This window comes from Drosophila subobscura, chromosome E (genome assembly GCF_008121235.1).
Source record: "Drosophila subobscura isolate 14011-0131.10 chromosome E, UCBerk_Dsub_1.0, whole genome shotgun sequence".
NCBI lineage: Eukaryota > Metazoa > Arthropoda > Insecta > Diptera > Drosophilidae > Drosophila > Drosophila subobscura.
Window position 1 is genome coordinate 7,349,137 of NC_048531.1, and position 24,021 is coordinate 7,373,157.

The 24,021-nt window shown below is 48.0% G+C and overlaps 11 protein-coding genes across 15 annotated transcripts; 5 read left to right on the forward strand and 6 right to left on the reverse strand.

Annotated features, from left to right (window-relative positions):
- Positions 1-859: 859 nt before the first annotated feature.
- LOC117891511 (zingipain-2) lies at positions 860-2,011 on the reverse strand. The gene is made up of 2 exons (XM_034797005.1): positions 1,880-2,011; positions 860-1,820 (listed from the first exon to the last, which is right to left on the reverse strand). The coding sequence occupies exons 1-2, from the start codon at positions 1,976-1,978 to the stop codon at positions 909-911; spliced, it is 1,011 nt and encodes a 336-aa protein (XP_034652896.1). The 5' UTR covers positions 1,979-2,011; the 3' UTR covers positions 860-908.
- A 981-nt stretch (positions 2,012-2,992) lies between these two features.
- LOC117891509 (cathepsin L1) lies at positions 2,993-5,492 on the forward strand. The gene is made up of 3 exons (XM_034797003.1): positions 2,993-3,104; positions 4,023-4,354; positions 4,702-5,492. The coding sequence occupies exons 2-3, from the start codon at positions 4,023-4,025 to the stop codon at positions 5,429-5,431; spliced, it is 1,062 nt and encodes a 353-aa protein (XP_034652894.1). The 5' UTR covers positions 2,993-3,104; the 3' UTR covers positions 5,432-5,492.
- A 361-nt stretch (positions 5,493-5,853) lies between these two features.
- Positions 5,854-6,608, forward strand: LOC117891518. Its single transcript, XM_034797015.1, has 2 exons — positions 5,854-6,292; positions 6,362-6,608. Exons 1-2 carry the CDS (start codon positions 5,885-5,887, stop codon positions 6,578-6,580), a joined length of 627 nt encoding a protein of 208 aa, XP_034652906.1. The 5' UTR covers positions 5,854-5,884; the 3' UTR covers positions 6,581-6,608.
- Positions 6,609-6,726: 118 nt separating this feature from the next.
- LOC117891517 (synaptogyrin) lies at positions 6,727-10,171 on the reverse strand. 2 transcript variants are annotated; one of them, XM_034797013.1, is made up of 5 exons: positions 9,558-10,171; positions 8,667-8,898; positions 8,466-8,605; positions 8,222-8,396; positions 6,727-8,157 (listed from the first exon to the last, which is right to left on the reverse strand). In XM_034797013.1, the coding sequence occupies exons 1-5, from the start codon at positions 9,684-9,686 to the stop codon at positions 8,102-8,104; spliced, it is 732 nt and encodes a 243-aa protein (XP_034652904.1). In that variant the 5' UTR covers positions 9,687-10,171; the 3' UTR covers positions 6,727-8,101. The 2 variants fall into 2 exon arrangements, with proteins under 2 accessions (XP_034652904.1, XP_034652905.1); XM_034797014.1 differs by having other exon boundaries at positions 6,727-8,158; positions 8,226-8,396; positions 9,558-10,170.
- A 593-nt stretch (positions 10,172-10,764) lies between these two features.
- Positions 10,765-14,066, forward strand: LOC117891494. 2 transcript variants are annotated; one of them, XM_034796982.1, is made up of 3 exons: positions 10,765-12,021; positions 12,079-13,603; positions 13,665-14,066. In XM_034796982.1, exons 1-3 carry the CDS (start codon positions 10,894-10,896, stop codon positions 13,826-13,828), a joined length of 2,817 nt encoding a protein of 938 aa, XP_034652873.1. In that variant the 5' UTR covers positions 10,765-10,893; the 3' UTR covers positions 13,829-14,066. The 2 variants fall into 2 exon arrangements, with proteins under 2 accessions (XP_034652873.1, XP_034652872.1); XM_034796981.1 differs by having other exon boundaries at positions 10,765-13,603.
- On the reverse strand, positions 13,992-15,424 carry LOC117891514 (enoyl-CoA hydratase, mitochondrial). The gene is made up of 4 exons (XM_034797009.1): positions 15,301-15,424; positions 15,117-15,240; positions 14,212-14,933; positions 13,992-14,144 (listed from the first exon to the last, which is right to left on the reverse strand). The coding sequence occupies exons 2-4, from the start codon at positions 15,217-15,219 to the stop codon at positions 14,079-14,081; spliced, it is 891 nt and encodes a 296-aa protein (XP_034652900.1). The 5' UTR covers positions 15,220-15,240; positions 15,301-15,424; the 3' UTR covers positions 13,992-14,078.
- A 35-nt stretch (positions 15,425-15,459) lies between these two features.
- On the reverse strand, positions 15,460-16,601 carry LOC117891513 (modular serine protease). Its single transcript, XM_034797007.1, has 2 exons — positions 15,736-16,601; positions 15,460-15,679 (listed from the first exon to the last, which is right to left on the reverse strand). Exons 1-2 carry the CDS (start codon positions 16,472-16,474, stop codon positions 15,495-15,497), a joined length of 924 nt encoding a protein of 307 aa, XP_034652898.1. The 5' UTR covers positions 16,475-16,601; the 3' UTR covers positions 15,460-15,494.
- Positions 15,548-24,005, forward strand: LOC117891507 (protein OSCP1). Of its 3 annotated transcripts, none has more exons than XM_034797000.1 (3): positions 15,548-15,685; positions 22,784-22,908; positions 22,970-24,005. In XM_034797000.1, the coding sequence occupies exons 2-3, from the start codon at positions 22,845-22,847 to the stop codon at positions 23,800-23,802; spliced, it is 897 nt and encodes a 298-aa protein (XP_034652891.1). In that variant the 5' UTR covers positions 15,548-15,685; positions 22,784-22,844; the 3' UTR covers positions 23,803-24,005. The 3 variants fall into 3 exon arrangements, with proteins under 3 accessions (XP_034652891.1, XP_034652890.1, XP_034652889.1); XM_034796998.1 differs by lacking the exon at positions 15,548-15,685 and adding an exon at positions 22,305-22,667; XM_034796999.1 differs by lacking the exon at positions 15,548-15,685 and having other exon boundaries at positions 22,304-22,908.
- On the reverse strand, positions 16,782-19,283 carry LOC117891498 (rac GTPase-activating protein 1). The gene is made up of 4 exons (XM_034796986.1): positions 19,028-19,283; positions 18,030-18,963; positions 17,176-17,963; positions 16,782-17,120 (listed from the first exon to the last, which is right to left on the reverse strand). Exons 1-4 carry the CDS (start codon positions 19,104-19,106, stop codon positions 17,047-17,049), a joined length of 1,875 nt encoding a protein of 624 aa, XP_034652877.1. The 5' UTR covers positions 19,107-19,283; the 3' UTR covers positions 16,782-17,046.
- LOC117891504 (nedd8-activating enzyme E1 catalytic subunit) lies at positions 19,395-20,888 on the forward strand. Its single transcript, XM_034796994.1, has one exon. It carries the CDS (start codon positions 19,450-19,452, stop codon positions 20,800-20,802), a length of 1,353 nt encoding a protein of 450 aa, XP_034652885.1. The 5' UTR covers positions 19,395-19,449; the 3' UTR covers positions 20,803-20,888.
- Positions 20,789-22,093, reverse strand: LOC117891508 (enoyl-[acyl-carrier-protein] reductase, mitochondrial). Its single transcript, XM_034797002.1, has 2 exons — positions 21,815-22,093; positions 20,789-21,748 (listed from the first exon to the last, which is right to left on the reverse strand). The coding sequence occupies exons 1-2, from the start codon at positions 22,023-22,025 to the stop codon at positions 20,889-20,891; spliced, it is 1,071 nt and encodes a 356-aa protein (XP_034652893.1). The 5' UTR covers positions 22,026-22,093; the 3' UTR covers positions 20,789-20,888.
- Positions 24,006-24,021: the final 16 nt, after the last annotated feature.

A 24,021-nucleotide genomic window follows, 5' to 3' on the forward strand; every position in this document is an offset into this window, starting at 1 on the left:
GCAACCCATGACACGAGATAAACAAAATAAAAATGAAAACAAATAAAATGTTTGCAAAAACTCCAAAACGCATTTGAGCACATTCATAAAGAAACCAAAAACAAGCAAAATAAACACGCTGAACATTGATAATACTCGTAAGAAAATAAAGATTATAAAATAATACGAATTGGCGGCGTGAATCATATCATTGAGCTTTGCTTTACCAGACACGGAGGCGGAAAGAGATTCTAAACTAACATTTAAACTAAATGGAATATATGGAAGAACACAAAAGATACTTCAAATTATTATATGCAATTGAGATGTAATAATAAATCGAGTAATAATAACACCACAAAGCGTTTGCGAAACAAGTTACTGCAACTTAAGGAAACAAAAAACCAAAAGAAAATATATCTACATACATAAATTCCCCAAAATGAAAGTTTCGACAAGTCCAACACACACACCAACAACAAATGATGCTTTTCGCTGCGTTTCCTTGATTTCAATTTTCTAAATCTTAATAGCAGAAAAATATAAATGATTTTTTTCCACTTGTTTCGTAAGTTTTTCGAAGAGCAGCGCACCACACAAAAGGAAATACATGCAAACATATTATGCAAACAGAAATATAACAGATAATAATGCAAAAAACAAGGCATTAATAAACTAAATCGAACAACATCCACATACTCGTATGAGAAAGAATAAAGAAAGCAAACCCAAAATTATGTGAACTCGTTAATTTTTAGCATTTAAGTCTGTAAAGCTCCGCTTGTAGATGAAAAATCAATAAATAAACTAAATACAAATGGGAAATCGAATAAAGCAATGGACTCTCAAATGTTGCAAACATTCACAAATACGACTGCGATTAGCCTTGGTTCTTAAATTAACTTTTATTTCGCTGTTCAAGTCACAAGTTAGGAGTTGGGGAAAATGGCCTTCTTGGCGATTGGCTGACTGGCGCTGCGCACGATCCTGATGTACCCCTGTTCGCCCCATCCCGGGCCGAAAGAGTTGAGGCACCGCCAGTAGTTGAGATTGGTGGCGGCATCGAAGCCGTAGCCCACCACCACCAGGAACTGAGAGCTGGTGGCCTGGCCGGCTCTGGTGGCCGGCTGGTAGACACCACTGGAGTACTGCATGAAGCCGAAGGTCGCCGGATTGTACTCCACCACAACGGGTATGTCGTTGGACACATAACGCATGAGTGCGGTGTCATCGTTCTCAGCTATTACCGAGTAGCTGGTCAGCTTCACGCCCACTGCCACCGGTGGGGGTGGCAGGCACATGCCCTGCTGCTTGAGGCTTATGTTGTTTGGATAGTCCTCGGTGGGATACAGCTCCGAGTACTGCGTGAGATAGTCGAAGGCCGACTGCGGTGCCTGTGTGCTGCAGCCAGCGCCCATGCCGGCGCAGTCGATCAGCTGCTGAGCGGACAGCGATTGCGGCGCTTGATTGCCCGTTCCAACGGCATTCATGATCTCCACAGCCTTGGCCGCGGCATAGGCCCAGCTGCTGCTGCAGTTCACGCCCTGGTCCTCCACCGTCACGGTTATGCCCAGATCCGTGACGATGTCGTACTCGACAGCCGGCGCCTGCGTGGCCACAGGAGTCACGGCATTCGAGACGGTCGGGTAGATGGCCTTGGGCAGCAGCGCAGCAAACTGAACCAGACGGATGTCCGAGAATTGGTTCACCGCCTCGCGGTATGTGGTGAAATTCCTATCCGCCTGGGCATTGTGCTGATTGACTTGGTTGCGGTTGTAAATGAAGTAATAGTTGGCGAAGGACCTAGCCGATGCAGTCGGATAAACCTTCATGTATTGCGCCTGGGAATACGAGTTTTCGAGTATTTTTTCTATTTCGAGTGAGGGCAACGTTAACCTACCACATAGGCCTCGAAATCGGCTAAATCCTGGCCGTGATTGAAGGCCCAGCCACCGCCGGCGGAGGCGAGCAGAACGAAGCAGAGCACCAACTTGAGCATGACCGAGAATTCCGCGTTACTGATGCCCAAAAGAACCACTCGACGGGTCTTATATACGGACGAACCATTAACTCTCCTTCTGATTGCAAACGCAAATACAATAGAAGACACTTTCGCAAGAAAAGTGCAAATAGCACTAGATTTCTGTGCCCGATTCCCTTAGCCTCGAATTCGCACTTGCCCCACAGAGCAGATAAGCCCCGTTAGACGCAAGAAGAGTCCCCATCCAGGGTGCGGCGGCGCACTATTTGCCCAATAAACTTGTCAAATGAGGCTCGTTCTGTTCCGTTTCGTTTCGTTTCGATTCGCCAGGTTCTCGTATCTTTGTTAATTTGAAAACCCCACTGGCCTGGTTCCAGCCCCAGCCCGAGCATCGTAAAAGCAGCTCTAATCACACCACGCCCCATTTAGGGGCTTCTCTCTCTTTATGGCAGCAGCAGGCATGAATAATCATATTCATATTCATGGGCCTCATAAATATTGCAACATTTATAAGAGTTGTTTTGCTTTGTTGTTTCTGTTGTCGAAATTGTAGAAGTGCTAAATTATGCAATTCACAAATATTAGAAGATAAACTGTTCAGCTCGGGATGGGAAGTGTAGGAATAAAATATAACTAGGGTACGACTAGCTATGTCTCATGTCTCCCACATGAGTCAATGAACTTTTCACGCATCTTTTCTTGATAAATGGAACACAAAACCTGTTGATAAATGAATGAATCAAACTGAATTCGCGTGTATTGTTGTGCCATTAATCCAACTCTCGATTAGCACTCATTCAATTCCGATTTATTTATTATTTACTTATCAAATAAACCTTTTACAACATCATCAAGCACTGGCACCCGCCACAGCATACACTTTTACATCATGGCTGATGATGATGATGTTCATGTTCATGTTCGAAAAGTTTTCATATTTGTAAACACACACATCTGGTTTTTGGCCCAATCCCAGCCAAGGGGGAAACCCCTCCTCCAACTATATAAAACCTAAGCCCCATCGCCGAGCTCCGCTTATAACCTGAGCAGTGTCCGAGTCGGCAGCATCTTCGACCAGATACGAGTAGATCTGTGAACGCGGAAGAGATACGTGTAACATCAGCTCTCAAATACGTTGTAAAAGGTGATTAAGCTACGTGTTCAGTGTGCGAAGCATAATTGTGAAACAAACCAAAAGTGGACAAGAGAATTGCATTTGCAATTAGGGCTAACATGTGGTCAGAGATCGAGAAAGGGGTTCCCATCGAGGATGCCTTTCACCCAGCATCGATCCCAGCATGCGATGCGTGCAAAAGTTTATGGAATATTTATTTACAGCATCGAAAGTGAAATTTTCGTTTGGCTGTCTGTAATCTAGATGGGGCCACACATCGAATGGAAACCAAAAGAAACCAAAAAGAGCCGAGCCGAGCCGTAAAACACTCATTTGAAATGCATTATGTTGGCTGCTTTTCGCTGAGACAAGCCACCAACCAACAACATATGTAAATCATGCCCAAATGGGATTATTCAACCTTTAATGATATGTCATCCATCAAGAAATTGGCCAATCGCGGGTCCAGCACAAAGCAAACCACGAACACCGAATGCTCTCCAATTAAGATCGATAGTGGAGAGGAAGTTACGGCATTTTAATGTCATTCATTAATCAACTGTTTGGGGCGACAGATGGCCAGCAGCATGGAAGATGATCTGCAGATTGTATAATCGTTTGTTGCCCCAATCATCAGCCATAGAGTACAACTTTTAGAATTTGTACAAAATGTTTGTGAAACGATTTTGAACATCAACCAAAACAACTCCAGATCGTGGTATCTTTTTTGGATCTTCTTAATTTAGCGAGTTGGAGCAGAGGGTTTCCAAAATGAGCAAAAATTATATTAAATATTCGTCAGGCCTTAACCCCAATGGGTCTCGATCCGTATGAATATTCGCGGGTGACAAACGGCCATCGCACGTGGAGTTTCGATGGTAGGAGAGCCATTACCTAATGCCTAACACTTTCCATTTTTCTTCTTTTTCGGTTTTCCATGCTTTACAGATGCTGAAGTATCCATCCATGTGGCTGCAGCTGGTCTTGGGCTGGGTCTGTCTGGGTGCCGTGTCATTGCAGTCACTCCAGTCGTTTCCCAAGCTCTGCGACGTTCACAACTTTGATGAATACTTGAGGCAAACGGGCAAGAATTACGCGGACGATGGCGAGCGGGCGTACCGCGAGAGTATCTTTGCGGCCAAGAAGTCCCTCATCGATCTGAGCAATAAGAATGCGGACAGTGGATTTTCCGGTTACCGCCTCAGTCTCAATCCGCTGGCCGACATGACCAAAAAGGAGATTGCCACGCTGCTGGGATCGAAGGTCTCCGAAAGTGGCGAGTAAGTAGAACAACACGCGCACTTAATGACGCAATAGAAACACATAAAGGGGGAGTCCAATCTTTTGAATAATTAACACCCATATCATACATTTCGAACTGGTTTGCTCTGCATAATCCACGAAATAAATACTCGTATGTATAAGCCCACATAGGCCTACGTAGAGAGGAGTAGCATCTCTGAACTAGTTCAGAGATCTCTTCAATGAAGCCTCTCTTGGTATGTCCCACTGATTTTATTCATTGTTTATTCATCGCTTATCAAACGCTAATTCCAGGAAGGGAAGTGGCGTGAAAGATAATCGTAATCTATGCGAAATTCTGTACTAAATAATTCATTTTATTCAGGAAATACACGAATGGCCACATCAACTTTGTGACAGCCCCAAATCCGGCCAGTGCCAACCTGCCCGAGTCCTTTGACTGGCGCGAAAAGGGAGGCGTGACGCCGCCAGGATTCCAGGGCGTGGGCTGCGGTGCCTGCTGGTCGTTCGCCACGACGGGCGCCCTCGAGGGCCATCTGTTCCGTCGCACGGGTGTGCTCGCCTCGCTGTCGCAGCAGAATCTGGTGGACTGTGCCGACGACTACGGCAACATGGGCTGCGACGGTGGCTTCCAGGAGTATGGCTTCGAGTACATACGCGACCACGGCATCACGCTGGCCAACAGGTATCCGTACACGCAGTTCGAGATGCAGTGCAGGCAGAACGAGACGGCGGGCCAACCGCCCAGGGAGAGCCTCGTGAAGATTCGCGACTATGCCACCATCACACCGGGCGATGAGCAGAAAATGAAGGAGGTGGTGGCCACACTGGGCCCCTTGGCCTGCTCCATGAACGCTGCTCCCATCTCGTTCGAGCAGTACCAGGGCGGCATCTACGCGGACGAGGAGTGCAACCAGGATGAGGTGAATCACTCCGTTGTCGTGGTGGGCTATGGGTCCGAGGGCGGGCGCGACTACTGGATCATCAAGAACTCGTACTCCCAGAACTGGGGCGAGGGCGGCTTCATGCGAATCTTGCGCAACGCCGGCGGCTTCTGTGGCATTGCCAGCGAGTGCAGTTACCCCATTCTATAATAGGATAGCAAACCCCTTTAGTCTGTACCTCTCTAGATAGTCAATTAAGCAATGAATAAAATTACAAAACTTAAATTTGCACCGATCCACCTATGAGATCATGGTTCCCCTTCCATACGAGATTATTCAATTACCTTCTTATCGCTGGACTTATTTGTGTTTACCCTCTCCAAAGTCCCCCCATTCGATACGCGTTCGCTTTTAGCTCATATTTTGGATAATCCAAGATGAATTGTGGTCTTATCAGTCACCAAAATTATAATCTGTTCACGGCAATAAGTGTAAATAATAGCTGAAGTGATCTGTACCCCAGTAGGCAACGCTGCTCGAGTGCTCAGACTCAGTGAAATTCTCGGAAATCATGACTATGCTTTCCACTCAATGGCAGCGGAAAAAGTGCCTTATATATCGCATCCACAGTGAGCGCAGCTCAGTGCGCGAAAAGCAATCGAAATGAACTCAGTTGCGTTGCTCTGTGTCTGCCTCATGGCTGTGGCATGGGCTCTGCCCACCCCGAACCCATCTTCTCCCGTGCCGAACATAGAAGTGGAGCTGCCAGTGCCGGATGAGCTGTCGTTTGAGACCACAGCCACCGAGAATGACTGGTTCGAGGCAACTTCTGAGAGTAGCTCCACACCGCAGGGGGATATTCTCACTACGGAGATGGCCCCTGAGATTGTCACGTCGGAGGATGACAGCTCGACGGCTTTGCCATTGGAGGAGTTCACAACGGAAGGCACAATCTCGGAGGAAAATCCGCAATCCTCGCAGACACCAACAAACAGTGAGGAGAGCACAACAGAGCTCTCGGCAGAGGCCAAAGATCAGTTGCATTGTCTGGCTGACTGGGACAAATTCTTGGTCAGTTCTGATAAGAATTCTCGAATAATTCTCGGAATTTTGATTAAATTGCGTTCTTTTTTTTCAAAGGTTGACTTTGAGCGCCTCTATGCCAGTGAAATTGAGGCGGAGCAGCGTCGTGATGCCTTCTGCGACAACTGGCGAAAGATCAGGAAGCACAATAAACTATTCGATCAGGGACTGGTGACCTACCAGCTGGGCATCAACCAGTTCAGCGATCGGACGTTCGAGGAATGGCGCAAGAAGCAACTGCCACATCCCATTTTCATGGAGGAGGATGATGTTTGATAATTAAATAATTGCACATGTCCACGAATAGTTTTTACAAATGTTTATATTTATTTGGGATGGGGGTTGGGTTTTCTTTGAAGATTTACTCTGGTACAATATTGTTCACACGTGTCGGGGGATTTTGGATTAGTTCCTCTGGCGGCTTTTGTGTCTTTTGTGTTTTGTTTTAAATACGAATATGAGTAATACGATAATTCTTGTTGTATTTCTATCATTTGAACGCACACGAAAACTACATGAGTAATTTATAATATATGTATGTATGTATTTATGTATATAATATGTATATGGTATGTATACATATTTACTGAGATTTCCTTTTGCTTGTGTCTTGCATTAACTGGTAATTAAATGTTTCGCTTTACAAATACAATACATAAATATATGTTAATATATGTATATATGGTTTTAGTTATAGTTTAACAAATACTTGTTGTAGTTTACTTGCAATTTGCATTAACCGAACAGCTACATATGTAATCAATATGCCACATATCATATGCTCTCTCAAGTAACGTCATTTATTTGCATTAGGTTTAGGTTTAGGTTTAGGCTACAAATACAAATCGTTGGCCAACAATTTGTTGCTCTCTAGTGCAGCTCTCCCCTCACACACATAACAACTCTAAATTGTGTTTTAGTTTAGAATTTACACTGGTTTTTTGGCTGCTAATTAAATACATAGGTATTGCATTTTTCTAACCAAGCGACGGCCCCTCTGCCTGTGCCTCTGCCCATGGCCCTGTCCTGGCCTTAAGACTACAATAAGAGTATGTAGAGTACTTTTGTTGTTGGCTATTGGATATGTGATTTGAGCAGTTCTCTCTCTCCTCTCCTCTCTCTCTTCTTCATCTACATCTTCTGCTCTTTTATTGGCCTCTCTTTGCTGTGGATGCGCGCAGTGTGTGTGTGTGTTTGTGTGTGTGTAAATTTATCTAAAAATGCGCCTGTGGTAGCTGTGGGAACTGTGGCTGTTGGCTGTTGGCTGTGGCAGGACCAGGGCCTGGGCACAACTGAAAATCGATTACATGTAAACACTAAATAACTAACAACGTTGAAAGCATATCCGAGTGTTCCTATCGGGATATATATGTAATTATTTGCATTTGTATATCTGTATATAGCAACAAATTCGCACTACAAAAAACTGCACACTCAACTTAGGGGGCTAGCTTATAAGTTATCATCCACATCTTCATCTCCAGTTATCTCTTACTATTCAGATACATACGAATATATATTTATACATATTCTCTTCTTTCCTTTCTTGTGGCTAAAGCAAATGCTGCTGCTGTCGCGACTGCTGTAATTTGTAGTATTACTCTGTATCGTTATTGTTTCTGTTACTGGTTTTATATGTTCGTCATCGGTGTATATGGTAAGAGCCAAACGCTTTGTGTGTTTTGCTAGTAGTCGTGTAAAACATTTGCCATTCGCACTACAAACAAAAACCGAAGTAAGAGCAGTAGGAGGAGGAGGCAGGAGAAGGCAGGAGTAGGAGCTGCTGTGGAAATTCCTTTAATAGGTGGGCTGCTGGTACTCCATGCCAGCCTGTTGCTGTGGCTCCATGCCGCCTGTAGATGCACCCACAATGTCAGTGAATCCCATATATTGGGATTATAATTAATCAAGACTCACCCTGCTGCTGCCCCTGGCCGAAGGGCGAGGCGCTGTATTGATCGTTGTCGTTGTCCATGGCATACCCGTAGGCCTGCTGGTGCACCACATTGGCGGGGTCTGTCTCGAAGGCCGAGGTAAACTCATCTCCGGCGCCAATCAGGAAACGTTTGTAGGCCATCAGAGCGCACAGGGCCTAAACAATAGACAAAAATAATTATTACATAACAGCGCCGATGGATGCAGACTGCTTGCAGGCACCCACCCATGTGGCAATCGAGAAGAGGCAGAACCAAATGGCAGTCTTCATGCTGCCTTCGCCAATGCCCAGAGGTGGTGGCGGCGACGAGCTCCACTGTGACCACAAATACAAGAACGCCACGAAGTACATGAAGGTCCACAAAGCTGCAGAAGATAACCAAATGAAAATGTCATAGGATATGGCATATGGAGGATCCCTTCTTACCGGAGAAACCCAAATCGGCCATGACATAGCGCTTTCTGCTCTTCACCGACGACATCCGCTCGAAGAGGAACTCGCCGCCCATGAAGCCCATGGAGGCCAAAAAACCGAATACGCCCACCATGTTGCCATACTTGCAGGCCAAGCCATCGCCATTGTAGAGGCAGTACTCCTTGCCCTCCTTCTCCGCCCAACCTTCGGAGGAAATGCAGCCAAAGACCACCACTGAAAAGAGCTGCAGAATGAAAAAATCCAAGAGGTTTCAGTTTTAGGGTTGCACAGCACTCCCACATTCCCGCATTATCCCACACTATCATATGTGGGTCACTCCCAACATCCATCTGACTCCCTCCCACTCTTTGCATTTCCATAAGCAGGTGCATTAAACGAAAAGTTCAAGTACACAAAAAATAGACTTACACATACATATGTGTACATCTATGTAAAAATGTACATAGACTGGGACAGACTTATGTTTGTGACCCAATTTGCGCTGAAGGCCAAGTTTAGTTTGTTTGGCCAGGAGGCAGGCCTTGGGGAATGGGGACATTTCTATGTTGGGTTGGGGGACGAGGGTCTGCGGAAATATTACGTACACTCTCGTGAAAAGCAAACTATCACTGGCCTCCCCAACCCCAACCTCCCCTAACCATCAAGTCCGTGTTATAAAAAAGATAAGCCTTGACGGTGCCCGTTATTGCATTTAATTATAAACTTTTTATGGACGTGAGAGTTTTTATGACCATCCTGCAGCTGATCCAATAAGCCACCCCCCAGACAGGACTATAAACAAACGTACCATCCACACAATCGGTGTGGATTTCTTGTATCTGTGTGTGTGTGTCCCGCAATCCCAAGAATTCACAGCAATTCCCAGCACCGCTTGACACTTACCCAGCAGAGCGCCCTGATGACTACTTGGGGCTTCATGGCGAACGTGAGTGGATCGAAGGCGCCGCCCGCCTTGCCGCCCCCATAGGCGCCGCCATTATTAATGCTGAGTATCTGGTTGAGCATGTCCATGCTTGCAGCCTTTGATTTTCCCTTTTCCCACTGATGATGGTGATGATGATGGTGACGCTGACGCTGAAGCAGACGGTTACGGCTCTTCAGTGGCGAGGCGAGCTCTTTGGTCGCTTTTCACGGCCTGTTGTGAAAAATCGAATGAAGCCAAGGGCAAAGCGCGGGCGTCTCGGCCGTTTGTGTGTATACACCGAGCACCAAGATGTCTGTCTGTCTGTGTGTGTCGTACAATATCTCTCACTATAATGGATTACAACACATCCGATTCGGACCACAATAAAGATACTTGAAAAATGTCCTTTGCACTTGCACGCACTTCACTGAAAATCTCTTCGCACACGGCCTGTTCTCTGGGGGCGCGCACAAAATATTCCGTTTATTTGTATTGTATTACTGCATAATTAATGAACAAATTTCAAGGGCCAGATTTTCACTTTTACTTTTTTTGCTAGCTTGCTTTCTCTCTCATCTCTCAACGGTAGAGCCTCAGTACTCAGATGCGCCAAGTTTTCTGTCGACCGAAACCAGGGATGATATTCGAATGGAAACGATAAGAAATCATCCCTTTTTTGTTACTCGACATATTATCTAGCAGGCAGCTTTTAGCTGTTGAGTACTCAGAGCTTAGAAAAAATCGATTCAAACATCGATATAGTTGATTATTGAGTTCCTGATTTAAACAATGGAATAAATTGTTCATTATTTTTAAGAACTTTGATGTGGCATCAGCACAGGTTTTATTTAATTTAATTAACAAATTAATAAAGTTTAACAATTATATAAAGAATATATTTTAAGAATCACAAAATACAAGAATCAGCTCAGAACTGTTTGCTGTTTAGCTGTTCATTTTTAATTGAATTTTTATATGTTAGCGGGCTTTCAAATCACCTTTCAGCAAGGAGCTTTCCCGCTGGAAAAATGGTTCGAAAAAATACCCCAGAAATATACCAAAAAATATACCCAAGAGCTTAACCCACTTAGCCCCACTCTATTTAGTGCGTACGTCAATGTCCGTAAATCATATTCCTCGATTTTGATATTCTTTTAAATATAACTGTCAAGCTAAGACTTTCTGCCCTGAACATATAATTTTATCGGATCAATTAACCAATTTCAATGTCAAAATATCAATTTTGTTACAAATTTCATTGAATATTTGTTTATTTGCACTAAATTGTTTGTGGAAAGAAAGCTTCTTGTTAAAATGGATCGCTTTACAAAGCAACGGGAATTGCCCGTTCCCATGCTGCTGGACAGAGACTGCCTGCGCCAAGTTATTGCCACCTACATGGACAAACTGTCGCAGAATCATCCACAGGCAACAATGGGCATGGGCACACCTTCCCCTTGCTTTCAGAGGGAGTTTTCTATGCTGTGGTACTTGGACAACTTCTTTGACGAAATAAAGCACTGCTTCGTTGAGTGTAAAGCTAAGATTAGCCCCGAAGCAGAGGCCTACGCAGCGTGCTGCAAGAGCAGACAACAAATGGAACCTCAAATCAAAGCGCAGAGTGACGCCATAGTGAACATAGAAGAGGACTCGGAAGTCCGCGAGCGTCGTCCGTTCCGTTTTAAACCAAAGTGGAGGATCGAGCACCAACAAAGACTTAATAAGGATCAGAGAGACATAGAGGGACTTCGGCGAAGCCAGAAACTGAAGAGTGAAGCCGCGAAAGGTGTCCATGCTTCTGGTCCTTATCGTGATCCAACGCCCGAGCCGCCGGCAATGCAGGAGCCGGAAGAGAACCAAGAGAAGAACGAATCATATGAAAAGAACTTGATGAATATGTTTCCCCATAACAAATCGACTGCCTCGATACATACGCCCTTTGGAAAATACATTGAAAGCGGAAAAACCAAAGAGGAGTCGCATGAAGCCCACGATATATTCGATAAGATGCTTAAAAGTGCGGCTGCTGTGGTGTCAGAGCACCACCCGTCGCTCAAGAGCACCCACACGTTGATCACCGCCAAGGATGTGACGAAACTCAAGGAGCGTCGACCGCCACATGTGCCACAAAAGGGACACAAAGACCAGGCGATGATGCCGCAGGGGAGGAGCTCGTACACAAAACCCTTAAAGGAAATGCTGCAAGGCAAAACCTTTTCAGAGAAGGTTCCTCTGCTAAAGAGCTCGCACCGAATGCACTTGGGAAAGGATGAGGATTCCAAGAGCAGGCCAAGAAGAGACTTAAGACTTCAGAAAAGAGCTTCAGGGAGCGCCAAGAATGAGGATAGCTCCGAACAGGCAGCGTCAGGACTGAAGACAAAACCTGCAGGTAGCCCCAAACATGAACGGGACTCCAATCGGAAGCGAACGACGGGGAGTCAGCGTCAAATAGGACCCAAGAAGAGATCTAAATATAGCCCAAAATATGAACTGCAAACCCGAGAAGGGAGGAACAGTGTCGACAGCTTTGCCAGCGTCAATCTGGAGACCTTCATCCAGGAAAGACAGAAAGCCAACGCCGACAGAGAGAGGTCCCTCAAGCATCGGGAGAAGAAAGTCAACATAACAGGGCCAAAGTTTTCGAAAACCTTCGGTAAAATGCTAAAGGGCAAGGCAGCCGCCATACCAGAGCTCCACCCGGCGCTGAAGAGCTTCCACCACATGCCCACAGCCATTGATGAGGAATCGACTCCACCCACGCGAGCACATCGCTCGAAACACGGAAAAATCATTTCAGGGATACCCGCACACATTCACGCAGCCAAGCGCATGCCCGCACACGCACACAAGAGTCGCCGGAGACCCATGGAGGCCAGTTCGGATGTGAGCTCGATTGCCTCGATCCTAAAACCGCCATCTGAATTTGAGGATAAACCCCATCAAATCAAAGGACTGCCCGACAACAAAACCTGGTATAAGCCCATCAGAACGAAATTCAAGTCTTCGGGGAATATACCTCGTCTGGGCAGGCAAAGGTTCGCTGACTACGTGCCGGAAAAACTCATACCCTACGCCTCCCACATTGACGCTGATGTCTTTCATAATTTGTATGTGGGTGAGGAGGGGCCACAGCCGACAGAGGAAAACACACAAATAAAAAACTTTTCGTTTTACATCAAGAACTCCAAGCCGGATCGTAAAATAATGAGAAGAGAGGGCTCGAAGCACTCCATTGGCTACCTGTCGCCCACGAGAAGTCTCCTCAGCCGTGCCAGTTGGCTGAGCAGGAAGAGCTCTCACAGTTACACAGAAAAAGGATCAGTGATCAGCCTAATGGATATGGCCAAGGCTGTGCTGCCCGAACAGAAAAAAGAAGTGAAGGAGGATGAAGTGTTCGATGAATTAGACTTTGTGTTCGGAAACATGCCAGACCCTTTCCTTACCGAGGTGAACACACCCTCGCCCATGCTATCTGTGACCACATCCAGGCGGCACAGCAAAGTTGTGCACCGTACGGAAAACACCAGTGAGGAACGGGCCATGCTGGAGGCGAAAATCAAGAAGCTCATGGAACACTGTGCCATTCGGCAGATCCATCAACCCAAGGCGAAGCGTAATTTTGTGGCCGAGGCCATTCACCGCACCTACCTTCCACCGCCACACAAACACAAGAAACCTGATCCCAGCACAGCGAAGCAGCGGCCCAGAGACAAGTTCCCCATCACTGTGGAGCTGCTGAGAGTGCCCAGGGCCATCAAGGGTCCAACTGTCTCTGAGAGGGGCCGCCAAAAATACCTGTCCGAAAAGTCAACAGAGTGGGACTATCCGCTGTTGGAGCCGATAAAGCCTCTAAGGATACGTCGCTATTCAAATCGCGGCTCTGCTTTCATTTGCATGGACAAACAGCTGGAGCACAAGAAAACTCTCGAGGAACTGCCAAAGGTGGATGAGCGGGAAGCTGGAGATAGCCAAGCCATAGATGGAGATCATTGTGACTGCAGCATTTGCAATCGGCTCGGAAAGCGTACGCATTATTCATATTTTTATTCATTTTATTTCGGATCCTTCATTCTTATATCGTTTAGATAAACGCGAGCCAGACTCTCCACTGATCAAGAGGTTAAAGGCCCAGTCGCGACGTCTCGAACTCCGTGCTTACTATCGTCAAATGAGGCGTCGAGAGCTGCAGAAAGGCCTCCAAACGACTCCTGTAGAGTGCTGCCCAGCGCAGAAAGCGAGCTGCTGCTGAGTGCGAACAAAAGAAGCAGCTTGCGAGCACCTTAAACGTAATACAAAGCATGGGTTTGGGTGACCAGAGGCAGCCCGGAACTCTGGCTGCCAGGTGGGAGCATAATTAGTGCCTGACCTGACAGCCAGATGGTCAGACTGCCTCCGCCATCCTTCGAGTGTGCTACAGGTTTAAACGGTTTTATTTGCGTACAAATAACAAAAGTGATTTAAATGCAATGCTGGCTGGAAAGACTTCAGAAAAGTTGAGTTTATTCGTTGGTGAAGTTGGCTGGGCGCTTCTCCGCAAAGGCAGTCATGCCCTCCTTGCGATCGGCCTGCGGCAAACAAAAAGAAACGATAAGATTACAAAAATAGATACGGGTACACGAGATGTCCGCTTACCGTGGAGAACGTGGCGTGGAAGGTGCGACGCTCGAACTTCAGACCCTCCTGGAGGGTTGTCTCGTAGGCCGTGTTCACGGACTCCTTGCACAGCTGGACAATCAGGCTGGAGTGTGTGCCAATTTTCTCGGCCAGTTTGATGGCTTCGGCGAGCAGCTGATCGGCTGGAACGACTTTGCTGGCCAGACCCAACTTCTCGGCCTCCTGGGCGCTGATCATGTTGCCAGTGAGGCACATCTCCATCGCCTTGGATTTGCCCACAACGCGAGTGAGTCGCTGGGTGCCGCCAGCTCCGGGAATGGTGCCGAGAGCGATCTCAGGCTGTCCAAACTTGGCCTTGTCGCCTGCATAGATGATGTCACACATCATGGCCAGCTCGCAGCCACCACCGAGGGCGTAGCCATTCACAGCGGCAATGATGGGCTTCTGGGTGCGGGCCACCTCAACCCAGTCATTGAGGAAGTTGCCCTGAATGCACTGCGAGTAGGTGTTGGGCAACATCTCCTTGATGTCGGCGCCCGCGGCGAAGGCTTTCTCACTGCCAGTCAGCACAATGGCGGCGATGTTCTTGTCCTTACTGAACTGCTGCAGGGCGATGGAGATTTCCTTCATGAGGCCATTGCAGAGTGCATTAAGAGCCTTGGGACGGTTCAATGTGATCACGCCCACATTTTTCTTCTCTCCCGTAATATCGGTCTTAATAAACTCCCAGTTGCCGGCCGCTGCGGAGTGAAAGAGATGGCCTTATGAGGTGATCTGATTACGCAACAAAGAATGTTTGTGAACGGTGGGGATGAAAAAAAACGACGAAAAGTCGAAAGTGCCGGCAAAAGTGGAACTGCAATGATCTCTAGCAGCTGTTCGTTGCAATTGTGGACTTTGCTCCCCATGCACTTGATACTTACTGGAAGCGCTGCGACTGAATCTGGTGGCCACCTGTGGCTGTCTGGCGGCAGCCTGGAGCATGCTCTGGGTGCGGGAAGCGAAGATCTTTGCAATGTTGGCCATGTTGAACAAATCTGTTACCGGCTGTTAAATGCAATTCGTTATCTAATGATGCTGGAATTCACTTTGGAGGCTGATGCTTACGCTTGGGGCACTGGAACAATAATGTGGAGCTGGGGGCGCGAGATAAACATGATTCTAGTAACAAAAAAAACGACGTCTCACAACACTAGTGCTACGCCCGCTTCGCAGCACTAAACTGTTGCTGTTTAAATTTGGTTGGCGTTTCAGTACTTTAGTTTAGTTTTAATAGTTAACAATTCAAGAACGAGTTTCTGTTAGACCTTGACTATGTCTGATTGCTTTGGAGGCCTGTTGCCTGTTGTGTCTACAAGCCAAATTTGCTCTTCATGCGGCCTATGGCGGTCATCTCTGAGCACTTTGTAGATGAGCACCAGCAGGCCGGCGACGATTAGTAAGGAGAAAATTGCTATGACCAGGCCAAAATCGAATGATGTGGGAGCTGCAAGTAAGCGATTATTATAATATGCATTAACTTTTGTTCAACCTTCTACTTACTTTCACAGTATGGAAACAGATGCAGCCACATGGGTGCATTGCAGATATTCTCTTGTTCTCCTTTGAGCGAATGATCAGCTGGGCAATCATAGTGAATCCTCGTGTCGTTGGGGACACTCGTGCCCGCATGAAGGACTGCATTGCTGGAATGCTTTATTATTAGATTGGTTATCTGTGGCACTACGCACTCGTCAGGCAGGTTTCGCATTGACGTTGTCGATGTCCCCATTAACATGTCGTTGTCTGTGGATGCTGTTGGGTTGATTGTGGAGCTGGCTATGGTGACGCCCTCGCATAAGGTGGCCAGCTCATCATCCCCATCCAGACAATCGTTCTTTCCATCACAAAGTCTCGAATACGGTACGCACTGGCCGGACTGGCAGTACATCTCCCAGTTGTCGCAGTTGGCCTGTTGCATCTGGGCCCGGCACAGCCATCTTTCCTCATCGGATCCATCCACACAGTCGTGCTGGCCATCACAGACGGCCGTGCTGGCAATACAAGCGCCATAGCTGCAACGGAAGCTGTAGCCAGGACACCAGACCTTGCCGCACATCTCGACAGTCTCATCGGAGGCATCCAAGCATTGGGCCCTGCCATCGCACAGCCGATCCAGTTGAATGCAATCGCCGCTACCACAGCGATGCGTGCAATTTGTGGTGGTGTTGTGCGCTCCAGAGCTGGCCACACAGATGAGAAGCAGCAGCAAAATGGAACGATTCTGATGCGCGCTGTTCATTCTGGCTGGCTTTCGGTATAGAGACTGCCGATTCCATTTGATATTTCAAGGCTATTATGGCGGAATCCCCCCTAGCATGCTAAAAACCCGTTTGATATGACGATCTCATGGGCTTTTCTAAGCGCCTTTAACGATTACCTTCCGTGTGTGTGTGTTACAGCGCATATTATTAAATTTGCTTGTTTATGTAGTATCAATCTCGGGTTATCTGTTCCAACTCTGACGCTTGCAAATGGGTTCATTTTGACTAGAACTCGGAACTCGGGTAGTGCCCACACAATCGAAAGCGCTTCTGGGGGGAGTTCGATGACTTTTTCTGATGAGTAATTATACTTTATTTCTCATTGCGAGTAAGTATACTTATGCTATTGTTAATAGAGTCTTCTATTTTATAATTCAAATGGTTAATTATAAGGAAAAACTTTCTCTAGACAGTGTTAGTTGGATGCACATACATATACATAACGACAGCTCCTTGTGTGTGGCTGCTGGCCGGAAACGAAAACTGAAATACTTTTAGTAAACTTAAGTAACGTGTCAATGGGGCTTTCGGCGAGGAAAGGGACCTAAGTTTATTTCTTGTGGGCAGATACTGTCGGCGTTCCGTATAACTTGCGCTTCTTCATGGTGCCCTTGAAGGGAGTCGCTGCAATAAATGCGCTGTAAACATTGCAGTGGCTTAAGTTCATCCAACTACTCACCATATATTGATAGCAAGTCCTTGTTGCTGCTGGGCACTCGCTTCACAACGGTGGCTGGCGCACGGGGCGAGTCTATAACAATATATTGCTCCCAGAATGCAATTGGCAGCTCGAGCAATGCTTTCATCACCTGCTTCTGCGTAAAGACCTCTGTGTAGATGGCATGTTGATCGGGGTCCGGCGAAGAGTATCCCACAATGGTGGGTCCAAAGATAAGCGAGAGGTTGTCGATCGGCATTTGCACCACTGGGCATTGAGCGATGCGCTGGAAATGCAGAATTAGGAAGGCCAACGTATCCCGATTGGCCTGGGGCATCTGCTTTACAGACTTGTATAGCATCTCCTGGGTCATGGAAACATCTGGATTTTGAACAGCATTGGCAAAATCTTTCCACTGGCCGGTGGGGATGAGCGGCTCGATGAGAGACCTCAGGAAATCTTTCACACAACAGCATAGCACATAGGTATCCGTATTGCCCAAATGTGGCGTGGCCTTGCCTCGCAAGAACTGCTCCTTGAGGGCTTTGTACTCCCGCTCCGAGGAGGACAAGCGATAAAGCCCCACTTCGTTGAGGCCGCGTGCCTCAATCTCATTCACACAGTGCACAATCAGTGCCGGAATCATGGGAGTGATGGACGGTGCAAAGTCACTGAGGTAGCCCGTCATTGTCTTGGTCGTGGGTGTACCCGATTGGGGCACGCAGCTGACTGTGAGCAGATACTTGCAGTCAATGTGGCAGCGCACTGTGCAATCCCGACAACGCAAGCCGGCAGCTCCGAACCGAATTCTGCAAAAATAGTGTTTAATTTATAAATTTTTAGGGGGTACAATGGTTAGGTTATATTTATCCTACCGCTTTTGGCACTGCACACAGGTGTCACCGCGCAAGAACGTCTTCTGGGCGAAGGTGTGATTTCTCATCAAGGGACGGTGCTGACCGGGAGTACCCGATTCGGCTAACACATGCGAAGCCATGGCATTCAGCGGAGTCAGGGGTGGAGCTGTGGCCTCCTTATAGGCGGAGCGTCGAGGCGTGTATACCGAACCATCAGCAATCCTTTCAGGGCCACCCTTCACTGGCAGCGACTCAATGGTAGACTCTGCACGGATCACTCCCTGCCCATCCTGGGGTATGGTGACCTTGGTGGTAGCACAAAAGCGCTCAGCGCCCTGACCCACATTCACTGTATGCTGCTCCACGCCTATGCCAGCACCCGAGCGCCGCATCTTGGTCGTAGTTGGCGTGTGCGCCGACATGCTGCCATTCAGTCCGGTACTTATCCGCGACCTCTTGTTGCCCACACTGGGGATCGGATTCTTGGGTAACGAGGGTCGATGCTCTCGCCAGGACTTGGACCGGCGCACGTCTAGAAAGTCGTCCTCCGAATGCGTGATGGACATATCGGACAGCATCGAGCCTGTGGAGTTGATGTCTCCATAGGATCTGTCCTCCCTAACAGCGTTCAGGGACTTGCGCTTCCGGGATGACGGCAGTGTGTGAATAAATGCCAGCTTATCGCGTGTCTCGTTGTTCAGATTGCGCTCGTGCCGCAACAAATCAGCCACAGCCATTATCTTGTTTTCCATGGCATCCCTGTCGTGCTCGGCCAGGCGGCGAGCCTTGATCTCCATATCGATGATGCGGCGAGCGTGGAACAGTTTGCCCTCCAAATCACCCATTTTGACTAGGGATTTATCCAGCTCATTTTGTATCCGCGCCGTTTCCGCCGCATACCCCGCGCACTTTTCATGGAACTGCTCAAACATCCGCAGGAACCGTAGAAACTCTGCAATATCAATCTATGGCTAGAGTTCGTTCCACACACACACAGATTCGAGTAAATAACTCACCCTCCTCGGCGGTGCCGTCGGTCAGCACTTGCATGCAACGCCGCAGATCATCAAACGACGCCAAGGTCGAGAGCGTCATTTTCACTGTGATCCTTTTAACTGTAGATAGATATATCCGAACAGGTGCTACTCACGCGCTGATTCAGCCTGATTTAATACAAATTAGTATTCGTATTTGTGAGTTTCTTTACTACAAGTGACAGGCACGCTGCAGGGGACGCTATAATTTTTTTCCAAGTGCCGTTGTTTTCAATTCAATGCAGCTGCTATCGATAACACGCGGCCTCAGGGTTGCATGCCGCTCATTGACAGTGCTGCATTACACAATTTTGAGTATTCGCAGCGGCCTACAACACTAGCACTTGCGGGAAAACATTTGTTTTTTTCCTGATTTCGAGATTTCGATTTGAAGCAGCACAAAAATGACGGTTCCTTCGCCCAATCCCGCCCTCGGTTTGCACAGCAAGCGCTGGAATGGTCTGCGCCACATACTGGAGCGCGAGGGACCATTCTGCAAGGATGACTTCACAGCCTCTGCCGACAACTTGGATTTCTTGCAAACGAAATCCAAAGTACTAATCATCGGCGCCGGCGGTCTAGGCTGTGAGCTGCTGAAGGACTTGGCACTAATGGGCTTCGGAAACTTGCACGTGATTGACATGGACACCATAGAACTGTCTAACCTGAACAGACAGTTCCTGTTCCGACGCACGGACATTGGAGCCTCAAAGGCGGAATGCGCTGCGCGTTTCATCAACGGAAGAGTTCCCACCTGCCGGGTCACGCCGCATTTCAAGAAAATCCAGGACTTTGACGAGTCCTTCTACCAGCAGTTTCACCTGATAGTTTGCGGACTGGACTCGATTGTGGCACGGAGATGGATCAACGGCATGCTGCTATCGATGCTGCGCTACGAGGATGACGGCACCATAGATGCCAGCTCAATTGTGCCCATGATTGATGGCGGCACCGAGGGTTTCAAGGGCAATGCTCGTGTCATTCTGCCAGGCTTCACGGCCTGCATCGAGTGCACTCTCGACCTCTTCCCACCGCAGGTGAACTATCCGCTGTGTACCATTGCAAATACTCCCAGATTGCCGGAGCATTGCGTGGAGTACGTGAAGCTGATACAGTGGGATAAGGAGAGCCCCTTCGGTGTGCCCTTGGATGGAGATGATCCACAACACATTGGCTGGATCTATGAGAGAGCAGTGGAGAGGGCAAACGAGTTCAACATAAGCGGCATCACCTATCGCCTCGTCCAGGGCGTCATCAAGCACATAATTCCTGCCGTGGCCAGCACCAATGCGGTCATTGCTGCTGCCTGTGCTCTGGAGGTCTTCAAAATGGCCACCAGCTGCTACGACAGCATGTCCAACTACCTGAATTTCAACGATCTGGATGGCATTTACACCTACACCTATGAGGCGGAGAAGTCAGAGGGCTGCCTGGCATGCAGCAACAAGCCACAGCTGCTGCCCATCGAGGATGCCAACACCACCACCCTGGAGGATGTCATCAAGTTACTCTGCGACTCGCCTCGTTTCCAGCTCAAGAGCCCCGCTCTGACCACAGTGATGAAGGACGGCAAGCAGCGCACTCTGTACATGTCCACAGTGAAGAGTATTGAGGAAGCCACCAGGAAGAATCTAACACAATCCCTGGGCGAACTGGGACTCCAAGATGGACAGCAGCTGACCGTGACCGATCCCACCTCTCCCACAGCCATGACCCTGCAGCTCAAATATCAAGCAAACGAGGTGGAGATGAGCTGAATCATATTCAATCACAAGAGACAACAAATAGGGTATACGGCCATGTGTATACAATAAAGCCAAAGGCTAAGCCTCAATTAATCTAATTAGTTGCACATGTCCAAGATGAACTTCTTGCCCGTGAATCCCTTGAAGCTGAGTGCGGCTGCTGCTGCTTCCTTGAACTTCTCCAGCGGCACCATCTCATGGGTGGGAGCCACAAATTTCTTCTGTTCCATTAGCTCGAACAGTTCCTTGAACATTTGCTGGCGTTCGGGCGTATCGTAGTTGTCCTTGGACCAGCGCGTCATCCAGAAGCCTCTAAATGCAATATCTTTGAAAATGAGTGGCCCAGTAGCCACTGTGACTGGCTCCCGGGACATGCCACCGTATGTAACCATAACGCCGCGATCATCCAGATGGCGCGACACTTCCGTGGCACTTTTGCCGCCCACACAATTGAACGCCAGCTTGGGGCGCTTAAATTTGCCCGTTTTGAATATGTCGCTGGTGCGAACCTCTGCCTCTGTGAGCACCGCCGTGGCACCCAGGCACTCCAGCAGCTGCTTCAGCTCAGTTATCTCCGGTCGGTCGCGGACAATGCCAATGCTATTGATGCCCCACGCACGGCACAGTTGGTGGACAGCCTGTCCCACAGCGCTGTTGGCACCATTCTGTATGACCGTGTCTCCCGGCGACAGTTTGACAAAGTCCTTCAGCATGCGATAGGCAGTGCACGGATTGACAGTGACGGTGGCCGCCTCTGCCAGGCCGACATTTTTGGGCACGCTCATAAGCTGATCCTGATTGTAGATGGCATGTGTGGCCCAGGTCCCCAGACCGGTGGTCAGCGAGATAACGCGTTCTCCCGCTTGTAAGCACTTGACATTCTGACCGACAGAGATGACCTCGCCAACAAGTTCATTGCCGGCAACGGCTGGAAATTTTGGCTTGACCGGATATTTTCCTAGCGATTAGAATACATGAGTTATAATCTGTGTGGCCACCATGTGTGGTGTATATATTTGCTCACCTTGAATGGTATTAATGTCCGCTGGGTTGATGGGAGCCGCCAATATCCTCACCAACACTTGCTTATCCTTGGGGTCGGGCAGCGTGTCCTCGACCAGCTGCAAGACATCTTGTGGCTCTCCGTGTTGGGTGTACTTTAGGGACTTGGCCACCACGGACATATGACGACACCAATGGGCGACGGGCCCTGGACGAAGCGTTTGACGCAACATTATTTATAAAATAAAAATTTAATTTGCCTTAGAATTTCAGAGCAGTGTTGTATAATGCTTGCTGAGAACATACGATACGATGCGGCGCCTGTTGCACACTAGAGCTCTGTTTTGGCGCTTAAACATTTTCTTTTTAAATTATTTCCACCCACTTGTGGGGGAGAATCACGCAACTTCCTGCATCTACTTCCTGATGCCCTTCACTGCAGGTGCTTGATTCTCAAGTAGAAAGCAACCACCACAAAGTTTGACTGCTATCCATAATATCAGCTAGATAATTCCCCACGCTCTCCCCTACCAATAGCACGAACGCGAAAACGTTTTAATTTTTTAGCCTTCTGCCATAATTTCCATAATAATTGCCTTGCGTTTGCCATTGAAATGGACTAATCTAATCAATAACTCTCCATGCAGTGGAACGAGCTATTCCCACCCTCCCAATTCCCACTCCACAAGAGGAAGCCACTGTACCCACACTGTGGTCATAATTATACACGTCGCCTGCCGTCGGGCGATGTTGTTGTTTTTGTTTGCAGTAAAAGACGTTGCCGGGGGCTCTCATAAAGCCGTCAAACATGGCAGGCAGGCAGGACACACGGGGACCTCCTGCACGGAAGCGAAAAATCCAATAAAAATCCAAATGTATGTGTGAATAATTTTTGAGGCTTGCGTGCCGTCGTCGCCGCCGTCGTCTTGGCTAACTTTAGTTTACATTCGACCCTCGTGAATGCCAGTAGCCCAGCAATGTCCAATTCCAGTACGAAACAGCAGCTGAATCCCCGCGCCAATGTATTTATTTTGGTCAACCTGGGCTGCGAGATGCTCTATGTGATTGATCAGCGCCTGAAGGCACAACAAATCGCCAAGGACAAGTCGGTTCAAGGTGAGTTCAGGGAGGCACTCGCACACCACACCTTCGAGACTACAGTGTCCGCTTCTGTCAGTTATCCACGATGTGACTGCAGTACTGCTGGATCCCAAGTTCATAGACTCCCTGCTGAATGGCTCCAAGCACACCAACGCCCAGCTCCTGACCGCCGAACACTGCAAATTCATGCTGAACGATATTGCCACCTGCTCCGTGATGCGCATCGACGAACAGTCCATGGGCAAGCTGTGGAGCCTGATGACCATGCTGTACAAGTGGCAGCTATTTGTGTCCCGGCACCAGCACCATTTGCTCGAGATAACCTTCAGACACTTGGACGCCATTAACAAGCTGTATCCTGATGCCAAGCGCCACATGCTGATTGACTTCACCAAGAACACTCTGCTGGACTTTTGGAATGGCAGCGGGGAGGAGGCGCAGCTGTCCATTTACAGCACCAACAAGGCCTGGCTGGAGTGCTTCAATACGAAAATATCACTGCTGATTCGTCTGGGTTTCCAGGGCATGGACGGCAGCTTCTTCAAGGACGTGGATCAGGAGTACTTCGGAGATTATGTCCAGACCATTGGCGACAACATGTACGTGAAGAGCGAGGAGCCGCATCAGCAGGCAGGGCGGGAGCCCAACCGCATAGACCAACTGGCTGCCCAGCTAAACATCAATCCATCAATCAATGAAGGCGAGGATCTGCAGCCGATTAATGCCCGCCAATTCCAGGAGCAGTTTGAGCAGACATTCGGCAATGTTCTCCTCGATGAGGGCCATTCAGCGACAGGCTGCGAGTTTGTCCAGCTGCAGCCGGCTGGGTCAAGCACGGAAGCCCACAGCCGTGCTGGCGACTCCATACTCAATCAGAATCTCATCGACTTGTACAGCAAAATGGCTTAGAAATAACTTGGAAGAGATATTTACAATTAAAAAATATTGTATTTTCTCATTTAGTGGGTGTTTTTGCTTCGTTTTGTTTTTTGTTTTGTAAATTAATTATATAAACTTGTTGCGGTTTTATGGATTCTGTTTTTTGTATCTCTTTTTAGCAGGCTTTGAGTGAATGTTTTCATTTTGAGTCAAAGACAAATATCAAGAACAACATTTAAAATTTTGAGC